We start from the raw sequence: 20,495 nt of genomic DNA on the forward strand, positions 1-20,495 counted from the left end.
TTTTTATTTAAAAAATATAAATTGGTCCATAAAAGACGAACGACGGTCGTGTCTGCAGCGGGCAACACCGAACTTGCATTGCGATGTTCTAATTCCGAAAACATATGAGCGTCAAGCGGCAATATTACAACATCCACACATTCATTCGAAGTGATAAATGATGAGTGGAGAATAGCAAAATGTTCCTTCTGTGCAAAGTTTGTCGTAAGTGCTCCACATTTTTTGTTCATAATTAAAAACAGTCGTAATGATTTGCACGAGGGAATTTTGGACAAAACTGCAGAACGCGTATTGATCGATATACGGCATATTTGCGCTCTTTGGTATCTTGTAGATCGTAGTAATATCGCACTTCATTCTCTAATTTACTCCCAAGTGATTATTTCAGTAATAGCAGAGCCTTGACAAGATTATTTTCACAATGAATATGCAATGGCGCTTTTAGCTTCCGCTTTGAGGTGTAATCGATAAAAGTTCTTTATTCTTTTGCCTTTGCATCGTTTGTTAATTATATTTTTTTCAATCAGCTGTTTGTTGTTTAACATAGTCTGGAAAAGTTATCACTTTGTTTATTGGGCGTAAGCAAAGGAAGTAGTATATTACTTGTATAAAGGTGTTATGGTTGCGTAATAATTATTTCATACATCCAGCAAGTTAGCGATAATATTAGAAATGAGTGTTTGATGGTGAACCTAGGATTGAAGTTATTTATCTACTACCAGACTATGACAAAAAAGTGCTCAATTAGTATTAACTTGTACGAATTAAAAGTATATAAAAATTAAGTATTTGTAGAGTGAAATATTCGTACAGTTAAAAATTTAAATATTCAACGGATTTCTGGTCTGACAACAAACTGGAAACCTCACCATGAAGTTACAAAAGTATGCGCATTGGCAGTAATTTTAATGTAATATTTTGATAATTAAACCATGTACGAGTTCAATTAATTAATTTTCTTTTTGCAGGGTTTTTTTGTTGATACTGATGTAGGCATGTGAAAAGAAGAATGGGTGAACGTGTACTGCTCTCTCTGCGTTCAGCAGCACTCGGTAGGGGAGAAGAAGAAGAATATGAAATGGAACGGCTTGTAATGGAACCGAATAGAAGTGGTAGTTTGAAAGCTGTAAGTGGGGGTCCTGTATCATTATGTGATTCTGCAGGAAGCAGCAAAAGTAATCTGCAGATGGAAGAGGGAAATCTGCATATGATGGGGAGTCTTCATTGGAGGCAAGAGCTGAATCTTTATTCCCATAGATTTGGTTATTTTTAATGACCAAATTAAAATATTATGTCTGTACCTCACTCTAAGGTCATTCAATTGTTTGTGTTAGCTGATTAAGGAATTAAACTGTGGGATTCTTTGATATCTTCTCATTTAGTTTTGGGACTTGGATAAAGACCAATTTACATGTTACCTCTGTTCCCATCCTTCCTCTAGATACCCCTGCCCTCCAAGTCTACCCACCTCCAAATTATTATTCTTCCCCAATGGTGCAAATACCCACATCTTGTGAGAGTCCCCTAATAATAACAGCTAATCTGAAGACTTTCATCAGTTTGATAGTTTAGAAGGCAAACATATTTTACGTATTGGTGATTGTTTTACTATATTTTCAGAATTTTCTAAAGGTGAGGTAGATGCAAGGCTGTAAGAATTTCACCATTGTCAAAAACTACAAGTTGTGTTATAATTTAAGACGGGAAATTTTAAAAATATTACTGTGTAATGAATACCTTTACTATTAATATTACAAAATGCATTCGTTTGCCATTCATTGTTTATGTGGTGTCCATCCATAACTAGCCTTAATTGGTAGAATACCTATAATAATAATACTTGTGTAATCGTCATTAGATAAATTAATCCAGCTCTCTGAATGTAGAAATCATTTCCTTTCATATCACACACACCCACTCATAGAATAGGCTGTCTGGTGACTTACTACCTAGAGTAACCGACTTCTCCTTGCTGTTATCAGTTTTTCATTGGGACTCTCTTGGCATCACCCTTATCTCGATTATTAAACAAATGAAAGAGTTTTGCTATTCTTTATTTGTCATTTTTTCATGTTACCTTGCATAATGTCATTAATAGGTATTTCAGAGACAAAATCGCATCCTAACTCACTCTGCTATTATCTCAACCATCAGCTGGTTCCAGTTAAATTGTGCCTTGATGTCCCAAGACCTATTCGAGCTGATCTTAGGTATTCTCCTTGGCATTGTTGCTTAATTTCTAATGCCACTGGATAGTTAGACTTGGCACTTAAATGTGCTTTTATTTAATAGAACCAGCTATCCTTGGATGTAATAGGTCGGAATATAGAGTATATGTTTACTGCCCAAAGGGCCTGTGTTTAAATCCAAGCAATGATTCTGACACCCACCAGCTTTGCTCCAGTGTTGTGATCTTTTGGATTCAAGATATTCTGGGGAAATTGAATAGTAGAACGTTAGGTCGAACTTGCTCTCCTTATGTTAACCCTGTTGATGCATGAAGTTTATGTACTGTAGAGCTTAGTATTGGGTGATCTGTGCACATGCTCGTCAAAACATCTTTGTGGTTAATTATTACGCTTTAATTGTACCTCATTCGGGGCTGTCAAATTTGAAACTTTGCCCAAACATTCATTGTCCTTGAATTTTATCGTTGAAAATAAATAATTGTCTTTTACAATTGGATTCTAAGGACATATTGGAGAGTGCCCTCCAAAGTTATTTGCTGATACAGGTCATCTTAGACTCATTTTACTTCTCAAAATCTGCACGAAGTATTTCCCTTTAATTATTACATCTGTGGACATTTTTGCCATGAGGCACCACAAGAACAATGCTCTTGCACCCACACACTGCATTTGCATTTTCATGGAATGATTCTTTCATAAGCCTAGGAATGCAGAGGAAACCTGCAGCGTGTTTCACGGGCAACTTTGAATCCCATAAGTGACCCCTAAAAGGTTGTTCAATTGAGCTAATTATTTGGACAGGTTATTTTTTCTTACATTGACACTCAGTTCAGTGTTGAATGGCTGTGCAACATTTCAAAACAACTCAGAAGCAAGGAAAACACAGAGTAACTGGTAAATTCTTAAATGTAATTGAGTTCATTAAAAAAATTAGTAAGCAGTCAAAGAATTTCATGAAATTTCTTGGAAAATTTTATGAAATTCTTTCAAAATCATTGAAAATAGTTCATATTTGATTGAAATCAAAGCTAGCTGTAAAATTTTCAAAAACTTATGTATGGTAGAAAGAATTATTTAAATTTCACCAGAGAAAAAGATTACTTAAGGTTTCTGCTGCACATTTTGCCACTTGTAACTTGTAAATTTTATGCGTTTCCTCAGGTTAATAATTTTCTCTGAGAGCCTCATTGAATCATCCAGTATTGTAATTAGGAATGTCTACCCCTCCCCTCCCCCATGACCATCCCTCACAGAGCCTTCGATGGTCTTTCTGTGTATTGCTGTGGTTTAATTGTACTTATGTATTAATGCTTGCGAGAAGAAAATATTTTCTGATTAAATTCATTTATATTATGTGTAAGTCTGTGTGTTTTTTTGAGCTGAAACTCAAAAAATGTTATTTCCAAGAGTATTTCAAATGTGTCCCAGTTGTGGCCAACACAAAAAAAAACAGAGGCACGTATAGAGGGTTACGCGTGGGCATTTGGTCATTCTAGAATGTTTTGTGACTTCCGTTCTTCATTGAAAAGTTGGTGGTGACTGGGCCACGTATTGGTAAGAGATAGTGAGGGATTGTTGGAAGGGCAAATAGGAAGGGAGAGGGAAGAAAGGGAAAGGAGTAAACATTGCAGTGCAGTGCATGGTCTTGGGAGTTGAAGAGCTCTTAAATTAACAAGTCTATGACTCATTTATTGTTTCAACTAGAAGTGGCCCAGCTGTGGTGGTGGATAGAGAGAGAGAGAGAAAGGGATTTAAATATCATATCAATTGTCAAAACATTTTTTCACTCGTGAAAGTGTATTTTAGGGTGGGGAAGAAGGATTGGAAAAAATGTGATTGAAATGAATGTATTTATCAAAGTGTAAGGAAATCTAAAATGATTTCTGAATCAATCCAAAGCCAATTGTTAGATACTGTCTCTCTGCTTAAAGGTGGTTCATTCTCCTTCATGCCATCCATGGTTATTACTCCTCTAACCAAGAATAATCATGGAACCCTGTACTGATTCATTTACAGCCAACGAATAAGTTCTGTTTCCTCCTTATCCATTACTGATTGCATCTGAATGCATTTCTAAGCTCTGATAATGACTTGTATTGTTCTTGAACCCTTAAAGAAAATGATTTTCCAGTAAATTTTAGAAAGGATTCAGTTTTGGCTGTGTAGCGACAGTTGCTTAGTTGTATGGTAGATTTTGCAGTTGCCATAATCTTAAAACTATGTTGTTTGTTGAAAAATCTCTATCAGTCTCTGCTCAAACAGGATTGTTGTTGAGTCAGAAAGATGCAATTTTAACTGCATAACATCTAACTTAATTTTCTGTCAAACTGAAACGGAGCTCTTTCATTTATGTCACATTCTTAACCAGCTCAGTTTCTTTATCTTTTTGATAAGGCCTTCTAAGTACTTATTGGGTTGAATTTTGAATTATTTGCTGAATTTATAAATGGACCACCTATTAAACTCTTTGATGCATAATAATAACAAAATTTTTATTGTTCACTGACCATACATATCCTTTAGGTATGGGAGTGGTCAAGCATGAAGGCAAGTACAAAAGACGTGTAAATTTTGACTCTATGAACATGCGTAAAAAAGAGTAACTGCATTAAAATATGTAATTAAAAAAGCGATACAACTGTTTTATCATTTAAAAATTCATTCAATGAATAATAGCACTTCATTAGAAGGTGTTTTGATTCCCATCCCATATCTATCGCACTGAATTTCCAATTCACTCAGCAATGCTTGCAACCCCTTGGCTGACTGACAATCTAAAGCTTGGTCATCAGCAAACCTAACTGATTTTACAGATTCCCCTCCGACTTTCATTTCTACCTCCAATTCTTCTTATGTCTTTTTAATCATTTCCTCTGCATATACGTTGAACAGCACCGTTGACAATGGGCAACCCTGCCTTACACCTCTTCCTAACACTGCCCAACCGGACTCCCCGTTCCCCACTCGCACCTGAGCAGTCTGAGACATGTACAGGTTGCGGATTAGCCTCCTTTCCCTCCAATCTATTCCTATTTCCTGCAATATACAGGTAATCATTAGTTTCTCCCAATTCACTCTGTCAAACACCTTTTCAAAATCCATGAAACAGGCAAATACCTCCTGGTTGTATTCTATATTCCTCTCGATTAATAATCTTATTACTGCAATGGCATCACGCGTACCTCTCCCCTTCCTAAACTCAAACTGATTATGCCCAAAGTAATCATTTGCTCTCCTCTCTATCCTTTTGTTGATGATCCTGGGAACAACTTTAGCTGCATGGGAAATCAAACTTAATATCCTGTAGTCCTCACATGATGTAGCCTTTACTTTTTTCAGAATAGGAACTAAAACTGATCTCTCAAAGTCTTCCGGCCAGACTCGGGTGTAATTGAAGATGAGTGGGAAAAATGAAGGCAGAGGATGTTGATTGGTAGTGGAATGCTGAAGGCTCTCGTAGAGGGGAAGATGTTAGGTGAAACGAAAAAGAGTAAGGAGAGAAAAGGAAGAGAAATAATATGCTTTTTGGAGGGAACAAAGAAGGTGGAAAGTATGCATAGCTAAAAAAACGAACTAATATAATGTATAATATTGAGTTTAAGGGTATTGACATTTGTATTGGGCAGGGCTTAGAAGTCAGCAGTGCATGATCTGTGCCTGCATGTGCCTGGGTACATAGAAAACCTAGTCTAATTTAAATGAATCTACATTTTTCAAACTTAAAAATGTGTTTAAATACTGCAGAGGTGCATGACAAAGTGGCTTCACAGTTTTGCTGCATTGGTTTCATTGCGTGTATATGTGAGTAAATGAATTATATTCAAATATCTCCACAGTTCCATCTCTGTCACCAATGTTGTTTGAAAGACAAACAATTCCTTCTGTTCATTCATTATTAGGTATAAATGGATCATTTAGTTGAGGGATATAAAAGAAGTGGACGGATCCCTTATTTAGCAAAAAAAGATCAATTGAAGGTGCTCCTATGTTGAGATACCTTCAACTTCAAATAAATAAGTTCCTGCAATTGATTGCATCATGTGTTTGTGGAAAATGTTTGATTGTGGTATAATTTACTTGCGGTACAGGGGCCATGGCAGACGACCGAGTAAGAGTAGAACCCTCTGGTGTTGCACGAATGCTGGTGGGCGGTTACGGGGATGCAAGCCGCCCCCCTACCTGGGGCTCCTCCTTGCCACGGCATCCTCGCTCTTCTTCTCCCTCTGCTCGGTCATCGTGAAGGGGTTGGTGTCCGTGCCACCCATGGAGCTGGCCGCGTGCCGTTTTGTGGGCGTCCTCCTCCCGGCCATCCCCATTCTCGTGGCGCGGCATGAGCAGCCCTTCCCCAAGGGCTCCCGCCTCACCCTCCTCGCCCGCTCCTTTGCTGGCACCACAGGCCTCATGCTCAGCTTCTATGCTTTCCGGCACATGCCGCTGGCCGATGCATCTGTTGTAGTCTTCAGTGTGCCAGTGTTTGTCTCAATCTTTGCACGTGTGTTTTTGAAGGTAGGTGTGTTCTGCAGTGAAACCATTAGTTTACGGATGGTATTGTAATTTGGAAGGTTTCTGTAGTGTAGACCTGATGAGTTTTGCATATTTCTCTGGTTTTACTGAGTTATTTGGTTTGGATTCGCCGCGGTTTTTTGTCAACATTCCAGTTGGAATGCTGACTCAACTGTTTTCTAGTCTAGCCATAAATTGCTGTAAAAACCCAAGAAATATGCAGAGCAGAGTCCTGGGAATAGAACTTAATGGCCCTGTAGGTCTACATACAGACCTAAGGCAAAATAATTAGCTGAAACACATACGTATACAATGTAACACAGTATAGCATGAAACAGCATGATGAACAATACTTAATGTATCAGCTAATGTATTCAGTAATTGAATGACATGGATTTTTTTGTACGTTTGTTCTAGCTTTAGTTTGCAAATGTTCTTTCTTTTTTAGTTAATTTGAAGTGATTAGTTAGTTCAATAGAGCAAACTGTTCTCCTACCAATCAGGGGTGTATTTCTGGCAAATCAAAAATGCTATCCCACATTATTGTGGTTATACGTATTAGGAATACATATATTACAACTTTAAATACCCAAAACTGCTTGTAATGCACTAAGCTGTTATTTCTTTTCATATATTTTCCAGCTCATGTTGTGCAGTCCAACATGCCTGTTGTGGTCCTTCCTCTGCTTCATCCATCATTCTCCCATTTGTCACAACCTATAACATCTCAATGCCCCTAACGTCTACTATCTACACTTCTCCTGCCTTCTTCAAATTGCTCGAAACAATCTTCGCCTACCACACCCTACACTCCTTTTTTAGTATTCATTTCCATCTGTTTTCTAGTATTGTCTGTTCCTCCATCAGGCAGCCAGAAAGGTTGAATTCCAGAGGATGATGATCCAACTGGAACAGCTATTTGAGTGATGATGTCAAATTAATTGCATCTTTGAGGAAGCCAATGGAAATACCATGCCATTGGTTTCCCATGTTACTGTGGTGGATGTACAAACCCTTAAATGTTTCCAATTCATCACCACTTTCATAGTTGACAATCCCATGCAGCAATTTGATTTTTTATTGCATTATGAGAAGAACCAAATTAGCACTTTTCCACAAATACGTGGAAAAATACCAATTTTGTTTTTCTCATAATGACAAACTTCCACTACATCTTGCCTGAATCTGTTGAATGTATTCTTATTGCATCATATGTATTTACTTTCAAGTGAGAGTTTACTTCTCTTTTGTTTGAATTCCCTGGTGCTTCTGGATGATAGTTGGTTCTGTATCTATTTCGGCTGGAGGATGAGGGAGTTAATGACAGAGATGTTGAGTAAGGATGTTAAGAAAAGATGAGTGAAAATTTTGATATGGGACGTGGTTTTGTATGGTGCAGACACATAGTCTTGTGAGTAAGACAAGGAACATAGTTTTGGAAGCAAGGCAATTGGGCATGGTTTGAATTGTGTGTGTGTGTGTGGAGAGGTGGATGGAAGAGATGAAATGTTCAGAATGGAATTCTAATGAGAAAGTGCTATGCTAGGTGGAAGGGAGGAGAGGGAATGGTTGGCAGTAAAGATGAATACAGCACCATTTACATTGGGGATTGAATGTTGAAGAGTGTTATAGAGTGTGTATAGGAAGAATGTTAGGCAGCTGATTTTGGGGAAGGAAAAGGATAGGCATGGACAGATTGAAGGGAGAATTGAAGAGCAGTTTGATGCCCGTATTGTCTGGTGTTAGGCTGTGTCTTTTTGGAAGGAGATAGGAAATTTGCGATGATCAGTCTGTGTCCATCCAAAGTCCACCTTAAGCTCAGTATACCACCAATTATTTATTTCAAATTTGTGAATGTGTGTAAAGTATGAACCTGTGTGTATAGTTACACAGGTTTGAACCTAGTCTAGCATGTATCTTAATGTCTCATTTCTAGAAGGAGCCTCTAAATCTGAAATTATTACATGTATTTTGGTTGTATTCTTGGTAAGCATAAAGTTAACGAAAAAAACAAATAGGTACCTAAGTTAACATGCATATATAAAGGGTTTATGAGGTATTGAAAGATTCATTTGCAAATACCGTAAAATATTGGTGTACAATTCACATTTGAAGGTAACACTAAATTCATAAAAATCAATTGCGGTATAATTTAAAGATGCTATATACACCATTTGGGTCGTGATAGCCCAGGGATAGATTGTTGGACTACTGACTGGAGGGCCTGGGTTCGATTCCCGGACAAGCCTCTCTGAGCATCCTCAACTCCTCCCAAGCTGTGTGATATCTTTATATATCCTTACCAGATCTTCCTGGGAAACAATAACCAGCACAGGGTGAGGAACTGGCCCCCATACCCTAATGTGTGAAGTTCACATGCCGTCGGGCTTAATGCTGCTTGTACTTTACCGACACCTACCAAACCGACTTTCATTTTAATTGCTGTGTTCATGGTTTATTCACCATTATTGGTTGAAACTTTTTTTTATGGTACCCATTTTAAGTAATGGATATGGCCACTCATATCTCATATATGTTCCCATAAACGAAGGTCACCATTTTTTTATTATCATTTGATTACAACAATTTCAGAGTTTAAAAAATCTTTCACCTTGACCGTGATTCGAACCCGGATACCTCGATGTTTGGCCAAGTGCTATAGCTAGTTAAGCTATCGAGCTGTCCTCTTAAACACTGAAATATTGGGGGCTCTGGGTTCGGATCCCGGTCAAGGTAAATGATTTTTTACACTCTGAAATTGTTGCATTGAAATGCATATTAGCAGATGACTCCGTTAAAAGTTACTGTTGCGGCATCTCCCGCAGTTTCTTGGACTGTAAGCATTTTGGTTCATTACTTGGGGGTGGCTAAGCAACTTCCCTGAAATGGCGCCCCTCCCCCCCTTTGCTCTGGGAGGAGTGTTTAAAAAGTCCTGAAGTTGAGAGATGTTATGCTTTCCCTTATTTGACCCCGACAGGAGCCTTGTGGTTTGTTCCATGCCTTCACCATATGCCTAACCCTGGTCGGCGTTGCCCTCATCACGCGGCCGCCCTTCCTCTTTGGCTCGGAGGAGCCCCCCCTGGGTGCTCATGCTGAGGGTGATCCCACGAATGACCACACTGCTTGGGGTGCAGCTGCAGCCTTCGCTGCCACCCTCTTCGGTGCTAACGCATATGTACTCCTACGTGCACTTAAAGGTAAGCATATTTCCTTTGGGATTGGATATGTATTCCCTGCTTTTATTTCTTTTAGTTTCATGACGTACATTAAGAAAGGATTGGTGAAAAGTTTGATTTTGGAAATTGTTTTGTATGGCTTTGGATCTCGGTCATTGAGGCAATATGGTTGTTAGGTGTGGACTTTTGGCCATTTGAGATGTCGTTGTGAAGGAGGACGTGAGACAGTTGAATGGACAGAAAGGAAGGAAAAGAAGTTCTAGGCATGATTAAAAGGTAAAAAGAGAAGATTTTTTAAAAGAAGTTGAAAGGAGGCTGACGGTTGGGTTACAGGGCATATTGGGAGATAATAGGATATTGAAGACTGTTTGATAAATAGAGGGGAGAATATTGGGTGGGCAAGGTAGGGGAGGAAAAAATGTGCATGTTGTTTGGAATGGGCTGGTAGAGAATATATATGGATTTGAAGAGTGGTCCAGTGCAATGAAGGTTTTAGAGAATTTTTTAAAATGTCATTTTAGTTTGGGAATCAGAAATGTATCCGTGCTTAGTGGATCTACCTTGGCCAGTAGACTTCTCTTTGTGAAAAATTTGGCTGAAAATTTTTTCTTTGTCACGTTATATTTAGTAGTATAGTAGCACATGCAAGGTGTGGAGTCAACCCCTGCCACACATTCAAACCACCAGAGTTGATTTAACGCCCACGCTGAGACAGGAGTAGAACCCATGACCACTGAGCTGGCAGACTAATGTGTTCTCCTCATGACCAATCCAGCTGGTGAAATCAGAATAAAAATTACTTTTTGGGATGAAAGTGACTTCGTTGCCCTTTGTTGCCATTATCACCACGTCAATGAACAAATCTTGAACAACAGTGAGTTTTGATGAGAGAGAGCCATGAATAACTTTGAATTTAAAACCCTTGCTCAATTGGTCTCCCTGTTCCCTGAAATGCTCATTTGATGAAAATCATATTTATTCAATTCTGCTCTGCAGTTGCTTTTTGGACATGTGCAAGTTTAATGGAAGTATATTTTTGTTTAAACTATTAAAAAATAGCAGATGCTCTCGATGAAAATGGATGTTCATTTATTCATTCGTGTCTTGTTTCTGCATTTTTAGGTCTTCATTTCTCTGTTATAATGGCAAATTTTGGAACGTTTGCCTTGGTCCAGACCATTGGCACAAGTTGGCTGTTAGGGGAGCTGTGCATCCCTCGCTGTGGTTGGGACCGGCTTCTGGTTGTGGCCTTGGCCGCGTTCTCTTTTGGCGGGCAGATCTTACTCACTGTCGCCCTTCAGATTGAGCAGGCTGGCCCCGTGGCGATTGCTCGCTCTGCTGACATTGTCTTTGCCTTCATTTGGCAGGTATGCCATCAACCCCATTCGTTATTTCTTACCACATTTAATAAATTTTGCACTATTATGGGCATGAATGCATCACTAATGCGTAATTTGTCAACCTTTAGTTGATTGCAAATGTTTAAAACTTAAGCCATTCAAATTGGTACGTTTATCTTTACTTATCCTTGTCAACTCAGGGGCCTTTCAATTAGGAACTTTGCTCAGAGATTAGGCTTAGTAAAAGTGCACCTCTTGCGATAGTGTGAGCACCATCTCTTGGATTTTGTCAGGAGTTATTGAACGTCCCACGTATTTCATTTTCAAAAGTGGTAGCATTTACTTATTGTATGTATATTGATCATTTAAGCTTTCATATTAGCTGGTGTTTTTTCATTCACATTAATTAGCAATGTTTTTCATTCACATAAATATGGAGCATGAGCAGTAACCATGCAACAAAACCTTAAGATGTAAAATTTAAGCCTGATAAAATGAATTTTCCATGTTATAGGTTAATGAATACAATGAAATCATTCCCAGCAATATATCACATTGAATTCTTTCAAGTCTACCCACCAATATTTGAAACTATAAATCTAAACTTCAGCTATGATTTGCTCAAAATATATATATGTACACTAATTTTTTCATTACCTTATTCACTACAGCAAGACTTTTATCATTACTGACAGAGGGTGACCCTCTGTTGATTTGGTACTGTTATCACATCTTTGCATGGTTGATTGCAAATATATAATCACTAAATGATAAGCAAATTTTTCGGGAAAATATATTTGAAATGAGGGACAAAAAAGCAAGTTGTGTAACTAAATCATGGTTTCAAAGTTCATTGTAGACACATTTCAAATTAACCACCCTAGAAAGCTTGCAAAGATCTATGCTTTTGGCCTACAACTAATCTTTTATTTGTATTCCATGACATTTTGAATTAATGAAGATTGAAGTGTTAAGGTTTTACTATTTGTAAAGAGCTCAATGGAAGTCATGTTTCATTTTGCTTGTGCTTGAAGTGGATTTTGTTGCTGTGTAAGAAGTAAATCTGCAGCTATTTTATTTCCTAAAGGGAAATCACTGCATTTATCACTAACTGCATTTATCACTGCAATCTTCCAACTATAAATCAAAAGAGCATCATAATCTGGATGTTCTTAATCAACAAATATACTTTGTGGTGCATTTGATTTATGACAGGAAATATCAACTGTGTGTGTTCCCATTTTCTTGGAATCGGCTAATTTGTGTCATATTTTATTTAAAGAGACCAATGTTTTGGCTGTCACAATAAATTGTAGCTGTAATATTTTTACATGGCAAGCTTATACTTGCCTAGCTCTGAAAATTTATGCATTTAAAAAATTCCATTGGCCACTCACCAATGAGTTGGTCTTGTAATAATTTATTTATGATTGCAGTTGTAAGCCACTAGTTGAAGAATGTGGCACTTGAAGAATCCCCTTCAAAATGCACCTAATGATTCAGACCTGAGTGGTTTTCAAGTGAATTGATCACTAATTAGGACCCATGAGGTCCAAGGGCTTAGCAGTTCTGTAAAAGTTATTTTTTTCTATAGAGACTTGTCATAATCATGTGATTTCCTTTAATATTTAAGAATTAGCAATTGAAACTTGCTAGATTCTAAAGTTTAAATACTCACCCCAAGTGATGTACAATTAGGTGGTAAGTAATTTTCTTTGTGCACAACTATAACTTTATTGACCTCATCTACTGTTTAACTGTTATTCTGGCTTATATTTTTCATGGAGAAATTTCTTCATTATATAATTGTGTTTTTATTTGTTGCACCATATCACATTCCTTCTTTCCCTAATTTTTTTTAAATGGATAAGGTCACTTAGGAACTAAGAAATATTTTTAAAAAATGTCAAAGACCAAACTGGGAGGCATTGAAAAGGATTTTTTCGTAATTGTTTGCAGTTATGCTTCATTTATTTTCGATGAAATATGCATGATTTATTTAAGGTGAACACTGGTAAAATGGAGCAGGTTTTTTATTAAGTCTCGAGGATTGACCTTGACATAACTAGGCAGGCCATATATTTTTGGCCTTCTTAGAAAGAAGAGGCATAAGTGACCAACAATGGTTGTCTTTTGATGGATCATTTAACCTCTTGTTTAAAAGGCTGTGAGAGGAGAAAGGGTTGAATGGTATATCCCTTTGTGATTTATGATGTTAGTTTATGGTCCAAAAGAGAAGCATTCTAACTACATTTGGTGTATTGATGAAATTCTAGTTCTGAATAACTTGCCTGGTCATAAATCATCTTCATGATGAGGGTTAAAAAGAAACTTTACACTTCGCAATAAAGATTTAATGTTTCACGACCATGGTTTCGATGCTGCACATCAATATCACCTGATGATGATGTGCAGTATTGATACCAGGGGCGTGAAATATTAAAATTTTTATTGCGGAAGTGTAAAGTTTCTTTTTTACCCTCATCATGAAGGAATTCCACATATTTAGACCTAAAACTGTTTTGTTTAATCATGTTCATGTTAAGGTTTTGGGTTTAATTTGGCAGTTTTTCACTAGATTTTTACTGGCCAATCAGATTCCATCAATTGTTTCCCCTTAATTCTGGTCACTTCTTTAAAGTTTATGGTACTCCTTCAAATTATTTAAGCAGAGACATACGAATCCAAGCCAGTGTTTGCTTTCTGATTGGTATTTCGTTTTTAACCAATGTGTCTCATGTTCTGCCGCAGGTAGCCTTTTTTCGTGAGGTCCCCAACCGCTACAGTATATCCGGGGCTGTGCTTGTGACATCGTCTGTCGTCCTCACGGGCCTCCGTAAGTGGGCCCTTGCCCTTCCTGAGGGGTCCCCCCTCCGCAGTACCCTATGGTTTCTCGCACAATGAACATTCTTCATCAACTAGTCACCCTGCCGTCACCACGAGTCTTTTAATCAAGTTTGCATTTCTTATCTGCTAACATTCGATAGCAGTAGCAACTTTCAAGTATCTTATTACTCATATAAATAACCTGCCACATTTAGGATTTTAATGCCCTGAATTCCATGTTTCAATACCTGTTAATGGAATTTGTAAACTCTGGGGGTAGTTTACATCCATAAGTTACACTTCTAATGATGAAATTGGTTTTACATATCCATTCTGTCATTGTTCATGCCATGTATAAGGCTGTTGTGATAAATGATTGCACTGTGCGCATGCCTATCAGGCCTAAGGAAACCTGAGGACCATTCTCAGGTTACATACGTCTTTCTTTCGGATTGCGTAATGAATTGGTTGTAATAACTGTTTCGTGTGTTTTCCCATTTAATGAGTAATATGTGAAGCGTGATTGTAAAAAGCTTTTGAGGGATGTGTAATTATATATTGCAGCCAGTCACTCTAATGAATAATTTCAGAAGAGTATGATACAAATAATAGGTGAAGGTTTAAGTGATAGCTCTCGGGCAAATCAGATCTTTTTCGCACCTGCCCAGGTTTAATTCCCAATCGATTAGTTCTGCATGGAGTAGAAATTATTGAGATGGCTTTCATTTCTGAGATTGTGGAATTCAAGCAAAAATTACATTTTTCTTTATGTGTTTTAAGAAATAATTCATTGCTCATTGTGTCCTGCTAAAGTTTCTTTACATGTACACTTAAAGTGATATCTTTTGATTTCCTCATTTTGTCGTTTTTTGGCATTAAGTTATTGGTCTCTTTGATGGTATAATTTGATAGAAAAACGTGCATATATATGGTGAATATACCATGGAATTCTATTGGTACATTCCTGGTAACAGTGCCATGATGTGGTCATTTCTTATTCATTGTTGTACTTTAATGTTTCTGAACGAGAGGTTTTTCTTGTTCCGATTTCATTGTCATTTTAACTGTGACATAATGTGATTGATGTAATTTCACCATCATATAATGACAGAGATTTTCATCTCCAGCAAAACAGTAAGAAGGGATTCGTTATGCATTAATATTGCGGTTCAGAAAGGGTAAATGGGCTGAAATTGTCAGCACGTTAACCCTTTCGAACAGTGGTTGGTTTATCATTGAGAACTCAGAATTTGAAAACCTCTTTGATCGAGGTCCACCATAAGGTTACATTCGTTGAACCATTGTTGAAGTGGGGTCCAAATGCAATCTGTGGCTCGGTTCTGGTTATGCAACTAACTTTAAGAATCAGCAAAATTGTTCCCTAATTCGAAAACTTTTTGATTAATAAACTCGCCATTGAAGATGCAGTTTTTGTACGTGGATTACATGTCGAGGCTGTGGACTTTGGATTGATTTACCATGTGCACTAGCAATATATTTAACTATTTCAATCTTCAAGTATATTGTTAAGTGTGTGATGGACTTGGGAAGTCATTTGACTGCATAGATTCGGGATGCAAAGGACTTGGCAATAACTTCCAGTATTATATTTTATTTTTTATTGAAAGGCAAAGCTTTTGTTCATCCATGATAATTTTAATGCATTAATCGCACTCCTGTTTGGCACTTCTGTTATGTTCACAGTATTGAAATCTTCATTTTTTTTTTAAAGTTGAAGAGCGGTCATGCTTCTGAACATCAATTTTTTTGTGCAAAAATATCGGTGTGAAGTTCTATACATGTTTTTCCATCCTTTTTCTTAGTCCTTTCTTATCCCCCTCCCTCCATATCACATTTTTGTGAATTTTCAATCCATTGCCCCCTGGTTTCAGCGCCCTACTCTTTTACTCTTCAGGATTATTCATATTTGAATGTCTGATATTGTTCAATACTTACCTGTACACTAGAATTATCTTGTTTAATTGATTTCTTCAGTTTGCAACGTCACATATGGATGTTTTACAAGCAGCCATTACTCCTCCCTCCCCACGTCACACCTCCCACTTTAAGTGTGATGCAACATGGGCAACTTCCAATATGTGACCACTGTAATTTACCAATTATGGTGCACACCCGTTATAAGATGCACCCATGTTTTCACATGCGTGATGTGTAAATGCTCTTATCACTGTGCGCAATAACAAACACTTTGTCGTTTTCACCCTTGCCACTCAATCGGTCTCTTGCCTCCCTCTTTCCTCACGCAGCATACTCATTGTGGTGAACATATCCTCTTATGTTTCTGCATATGTTATGCATTCTGAGGATTGTATCCTTATGTTATAGGTACAAAGGACCTTCTGCACTTCATCATTCTTATCATTTGCCAATTTAATCTTAAGAAATGTGTGTAGTGGTGTTTTTAGAAACTTATTGATTTGTGTCACCTTGTCTTATTTACTTCCTCTGTCATCACCAAACTTGCCCAATCGGCCTCGACAACATGTTTTTGAGTGATTGGTTTGGCTGGGATGAGAAATGGTGTGCTGAATCATTTAGCATTCATTGATATAAAGGGTCAGTGGGTATGGGAAGGCTCAATACAGCACTTTTCATTCCATCCTCTTTGCTAGATAAAGGTTTGCCTGGGTATCCATCTTAAAAAGATTTCTGGCACCAGTGTTCGATTGTCAACCCGCTTGGGGAACTGTGTGTTGGTTACAGGATCTCGAGAAAAACATTGGAATGTGACATTTTGGATAGAATTCCTTTTATTTATTGGACAAGTGTAACCACCAATTCTTCCTTCTGTGTCTCTGTATAGAGGCTTCCTCTTCCCTGTTTGCTTTGTCTTTTCCTCCAGCTAGTAGGTAACTGTAACTCTTCTTTCAACCACCAATCCACTTTGGATAGAGTAACTTGCATTCACTAACAAATCCTGCCATCATTAAAGTTATGTTTGAATAGTTAAATTTTGAAACAGGTATGTTATATAGCATAATGAAAGATGATTAAGCATTGTATAATATAGTATAAGTTAGCTGTGTAAACTTCAAACAGTAAAGTTATGCCTTCAGTTCCACACGAGTGCCAAAGTTCTGGAGCTTTCTATTTCCACCTTATGAGCTTATGCTCACCACATCAGCCATGATGAATGAGTGGTAAATTCATCAGAATTATTCAGGCAAAGAGATAGTTCATAAAAGGTTTCCAACAATTAATGCTTAAACGACTTCTAGGTGAACCGTTTTTGTACCGCAGGACCATGTCAAACCATAGAATTTCCTGGTTGTTATTTCAAATAACTTACACTTAAAAGGAAATATGCACCTTCCTGTGAGTATGACTTAGAAGAATATAATGGGGGTTATTTATGACAAAGCAGAATTGAAATAATGAGATTTTATTATATAAATCATACAATTTTTATTTTTACTTTTTGTAAATGCATATAACTTAAGTGCAATAAAATGCATGACATCAATTGCTTAGAGTGTACATGAGGAGATATACTATTACCTTAAGGTAAAATACCACCTGCTAATCAGAATGTATAATATGCGTGATAGCTTTTTGATAAATTTTCATTAAAATAATATGTAATGCATATGGAAAGTTACGGTATTTGACTTGAGACTTTGACCACTTGATGCTGACTTCCAATCACTTTAGACCTGTTGAAGCTCAACTGCTCTACCGCAGTATTCGATGAATCATGTGATCATGTACCAAAGACTATACTCTCCTATTTTTTATTGTGATTGTATTTTTAATTTTTTATTTAATTTTTATTAGCATATAAGTGATAAAATGTTACCGTGAGATATTATATATCAATAGCTCTCTCATGTTGCCAGGATTCATCTCCTAATTTTAACGTTTTGGCAGAAAAATGGTGCTTGACATTCTGCTGGTGTAAATAGATCACTTTTAATTGAAATGCTTCCAAAGTTGAATCTTAAGCATTGCCTGCAAAGGGTTAACCCTAATATACCCCTTAATTAATGTATATTCCATTTTTTTTGGAGGAATTAGAATTTCCCATTGAGTCTCAGGGCTAATGTAATGAGTTAATTCATGGAATTGGGATATCATGAGTCTTATACGGTGGTTAATCTGGATTATTGGGAGGGTGCAGTAGTCTTTTGAATGAAGAATAGATTTCAATCCTGGCATTAGTCGATGTAGGGATACGGTTACCACAGCCATCCACGGCATGATACTTCATGGCCCATTAGCAGTGAGTGTGATGCGAAGGGGCCTTTGAGGAATGGATATATCCACATGGGCACGTAAACTGAAAAGGGTTCACCAGGAAGAGGGTTGGAGGCTTATAATAGGGATGGGGATAATCAGCATTTAGAATAATTTAATGTCTGGTTCAGAATGACTCAAGTGTCTAGCCAGGCCCTAAATCCACCCATTCCTCACTTTGCCAGCCTTCACTCTGTCCTATAGATTGAAGGTCCCAGTCAGAACTGAAAAGCTATAGAAACAAAAGCTTAAATAAGGCCAGATGATAAAAACATTTCATATCTAATTGACTGTGACAGAGAATCACTCTCTCTGGTGTACGCAAAGAGTGTGCCTGAGTTTACAATGCAAAGAGAGGCAGGGTCGTCATTTGTTTGGGAATTGCAACAAGAGTGGTCGATGATGCAGATATTCAGATTTTCTATTTACAACGGGATGTCGATGTTATCTTGCATAAGTGTGGGCAGCCGCTATCTATTGTGATGCCAATTCATGTTGAGAAGGCTGAATATGCCAATGAATGCACATTTTATTTATTTATTTGATTTTTTTTGTTTACATGTTTTTCATGGAAGGGAAAACCTTTTAACAATTGAGAAAACACACAAAATGACCTTGCAGAAATTGGTAAAGAGAAGAAAAGCAAACACAAGGAATGTATAATAAGGATTCAATTAAAATGAAGATTAATTTGAATGAGGAAAGACAATATATGTTTGTCAAGGCAGACACAATTTGGGGTCAAGACAGTTTATGACATATCTTGAATCTAAGGAAAGTAAAAAATAATGAAGTCTCAAGGTTTACGATATGAGCAGTAACTCTTAATAATATAATGAATGAACCCTCTTTTTATCAAGATCCCTACTTGAGGTGCTTTGTGGAGGGCACTTTGAGTGAGTACGCCGTCCGTCGGATGGGACGTTAAACTGCGGACCCCTTGGCGCCTTTCGTAAAGAGTAGGCTAATGCCGACGCCGGGTTTCTCTCCACCCTTCATCCTTTCCTGTCCATCCCCTATGGCGCAAATGACCTTAGCTGTCGGTCGCCTCCCCTCAAAACTACTACTACTACTACTCTTTTTATCAGAAGTACCAATCCTCATGTAAATATTGTTAAGTTCTTTAAAAATCTTAATAATTGGGGAATTGAAGCAATGATGTGAACTTATGAATGGAATAAAGAATGATTTACATGTTCTATGGTTAAATGCGGGAATAAATGAAACTAATTTTTTGTAGTTGGAGGCGTTTCATATGAAAAAAATGGTAACTTTGTGATTCCACTGAAACTTCACGACCTGGGTTTCGACGTTCAACTTCATCTTCATTTCTACTTGAACGTCGAAACCCGGGTCGTATCGTAATAAATTTTCTGTGAAATGACAAAGTTACTATTTTTTATCCTATCCATTTTGGGTCGATTCCATAAATTTACGCCGGAAACCATCAGTTATAGTTGGAGACAATCTCTTCTGTAGTTGATAATGTGAAAGAACAAAGTTTGATCAGTAACTTTGCCATGAGTCTCCAAACCCATAAGGTTACACATCATTATCCAAGTCCTTTTAAGATAGACAATTATTGCAGCTGGGATGAATGCCATTTTCACAAAGAAGTAAAGAAACATTAAAAATTTCTTCTGAAATTTTTAAGTTGAATTTTGAAAAAGGTCAGAGGGACACTCGAAGAGATTGTGTGCATGTCATAGAGAACGGGGAAAAAGGACAAAGGAAATTAAGGAATTAGGAAGTGAATATTTCAAGCATGAATGGAAAGTCAAAATGATATTATGAATACCAAATGCATTTTATTATATATTTTTATTTTTTATAGTCTAGTCTATTGTAAAACCATTTTTTCATTTGAACAAACTGACATCTATTTAAATGTGGGACAGTTTGATATGATAGCCTGGCATTTGGAAATAATACCCCTGAAATTCTTGACACAGCCTTAATCACTGGTGAAAGTGGTGGTTTATCCTCTTGGTACATCAGTTGAATCTGGTAATTGTATTGCCTTGACTTCATCTTGGCTTTGCTTGAGGCAGATTAGAATTAATTGCCATTTGAACCAGTCATTGACCAACTCGTCTGTGGGATAATACTTGACTCATGACCCATTCAGCACTGTCAACGGTGGCAGGCCATTGACGGTACACCCAAATCACCCACCATCTTTTCAATTCTCATTTCCTTCCTCTTCT

The 20,495-nt window shown here is 37.4% G+C and overlaps 1 protein-coding gene across 1 annotated transcript; it reads left to right on the plus strand.

The window, feature by feature from the left end:
* The first annotated feature begins 101 nt into the window (after positions 1-101).
* On the plus strand, positions 102-19,141 carry LOC139693481 (solute carrier family 35 member G1-like). The gene is made up of 6 exons (XM_071591658.1): positions 102-204; positions 969-1,230; positions 6,278-6,695; positions 9,670-9,889; positions 10,991-11,235; positions 13,960-19,141. The coding sequence occupies exons 2-6, from the start codon at positions 1,010-1,012 to the stop codon at positions 14,110-14,112; spliced, it is 1,257 nt and encodes a 418-aa protein (XP_071447759.1). The 5' UTR covers positions 102-204; positions 969-1,009; the 3' UTR covers positions 14,113-19,141.
* The last annotated feature ends 1,354 nt before the right edge of the window (positions 19,142-20,495 follow it).

Source organism: Hetaerina americana, unplaced genomic scaffold, assembly GCF_022747635.1.
Source record: "Hetaerina americana unplaced genomic scaffold, ioHetAmer1.1.p SCAF_5, whole genome shotgun sequence".
Lineage (NCBI taxonomy): Eukaryota > Metazoa > Arthropoda > Insecta > Odonata > Calopterygidae > Hetaerina > Hetaerina americana.

Excerpts from the sequence above, each read along its gene's own strand:
- LOC139693481 (XM_071591658.1), top strand. The coding sequence starts at position 1,010 with ATGGGTGAACGTGTACTGCTCTCTCTGCGTTCAGCAGCACTCGGTAGG. Across the intron at positions 6,696-9,669 it reads TTGCACGTGTGTTTTTGAAG|GAGCCTTGTGGTTTGTTCCA; the intron begins GTAGGTGTGTTC and ends TGACCCCGACAG. Across the intron at positions 11,236-13,959 it reads TCTTTGCCTTCATTTGGCAG|GTAGCCTTTTTTCGTGAGGT; the intron begins GTATGCCATCAA and ends GTTCTGCCGCAG.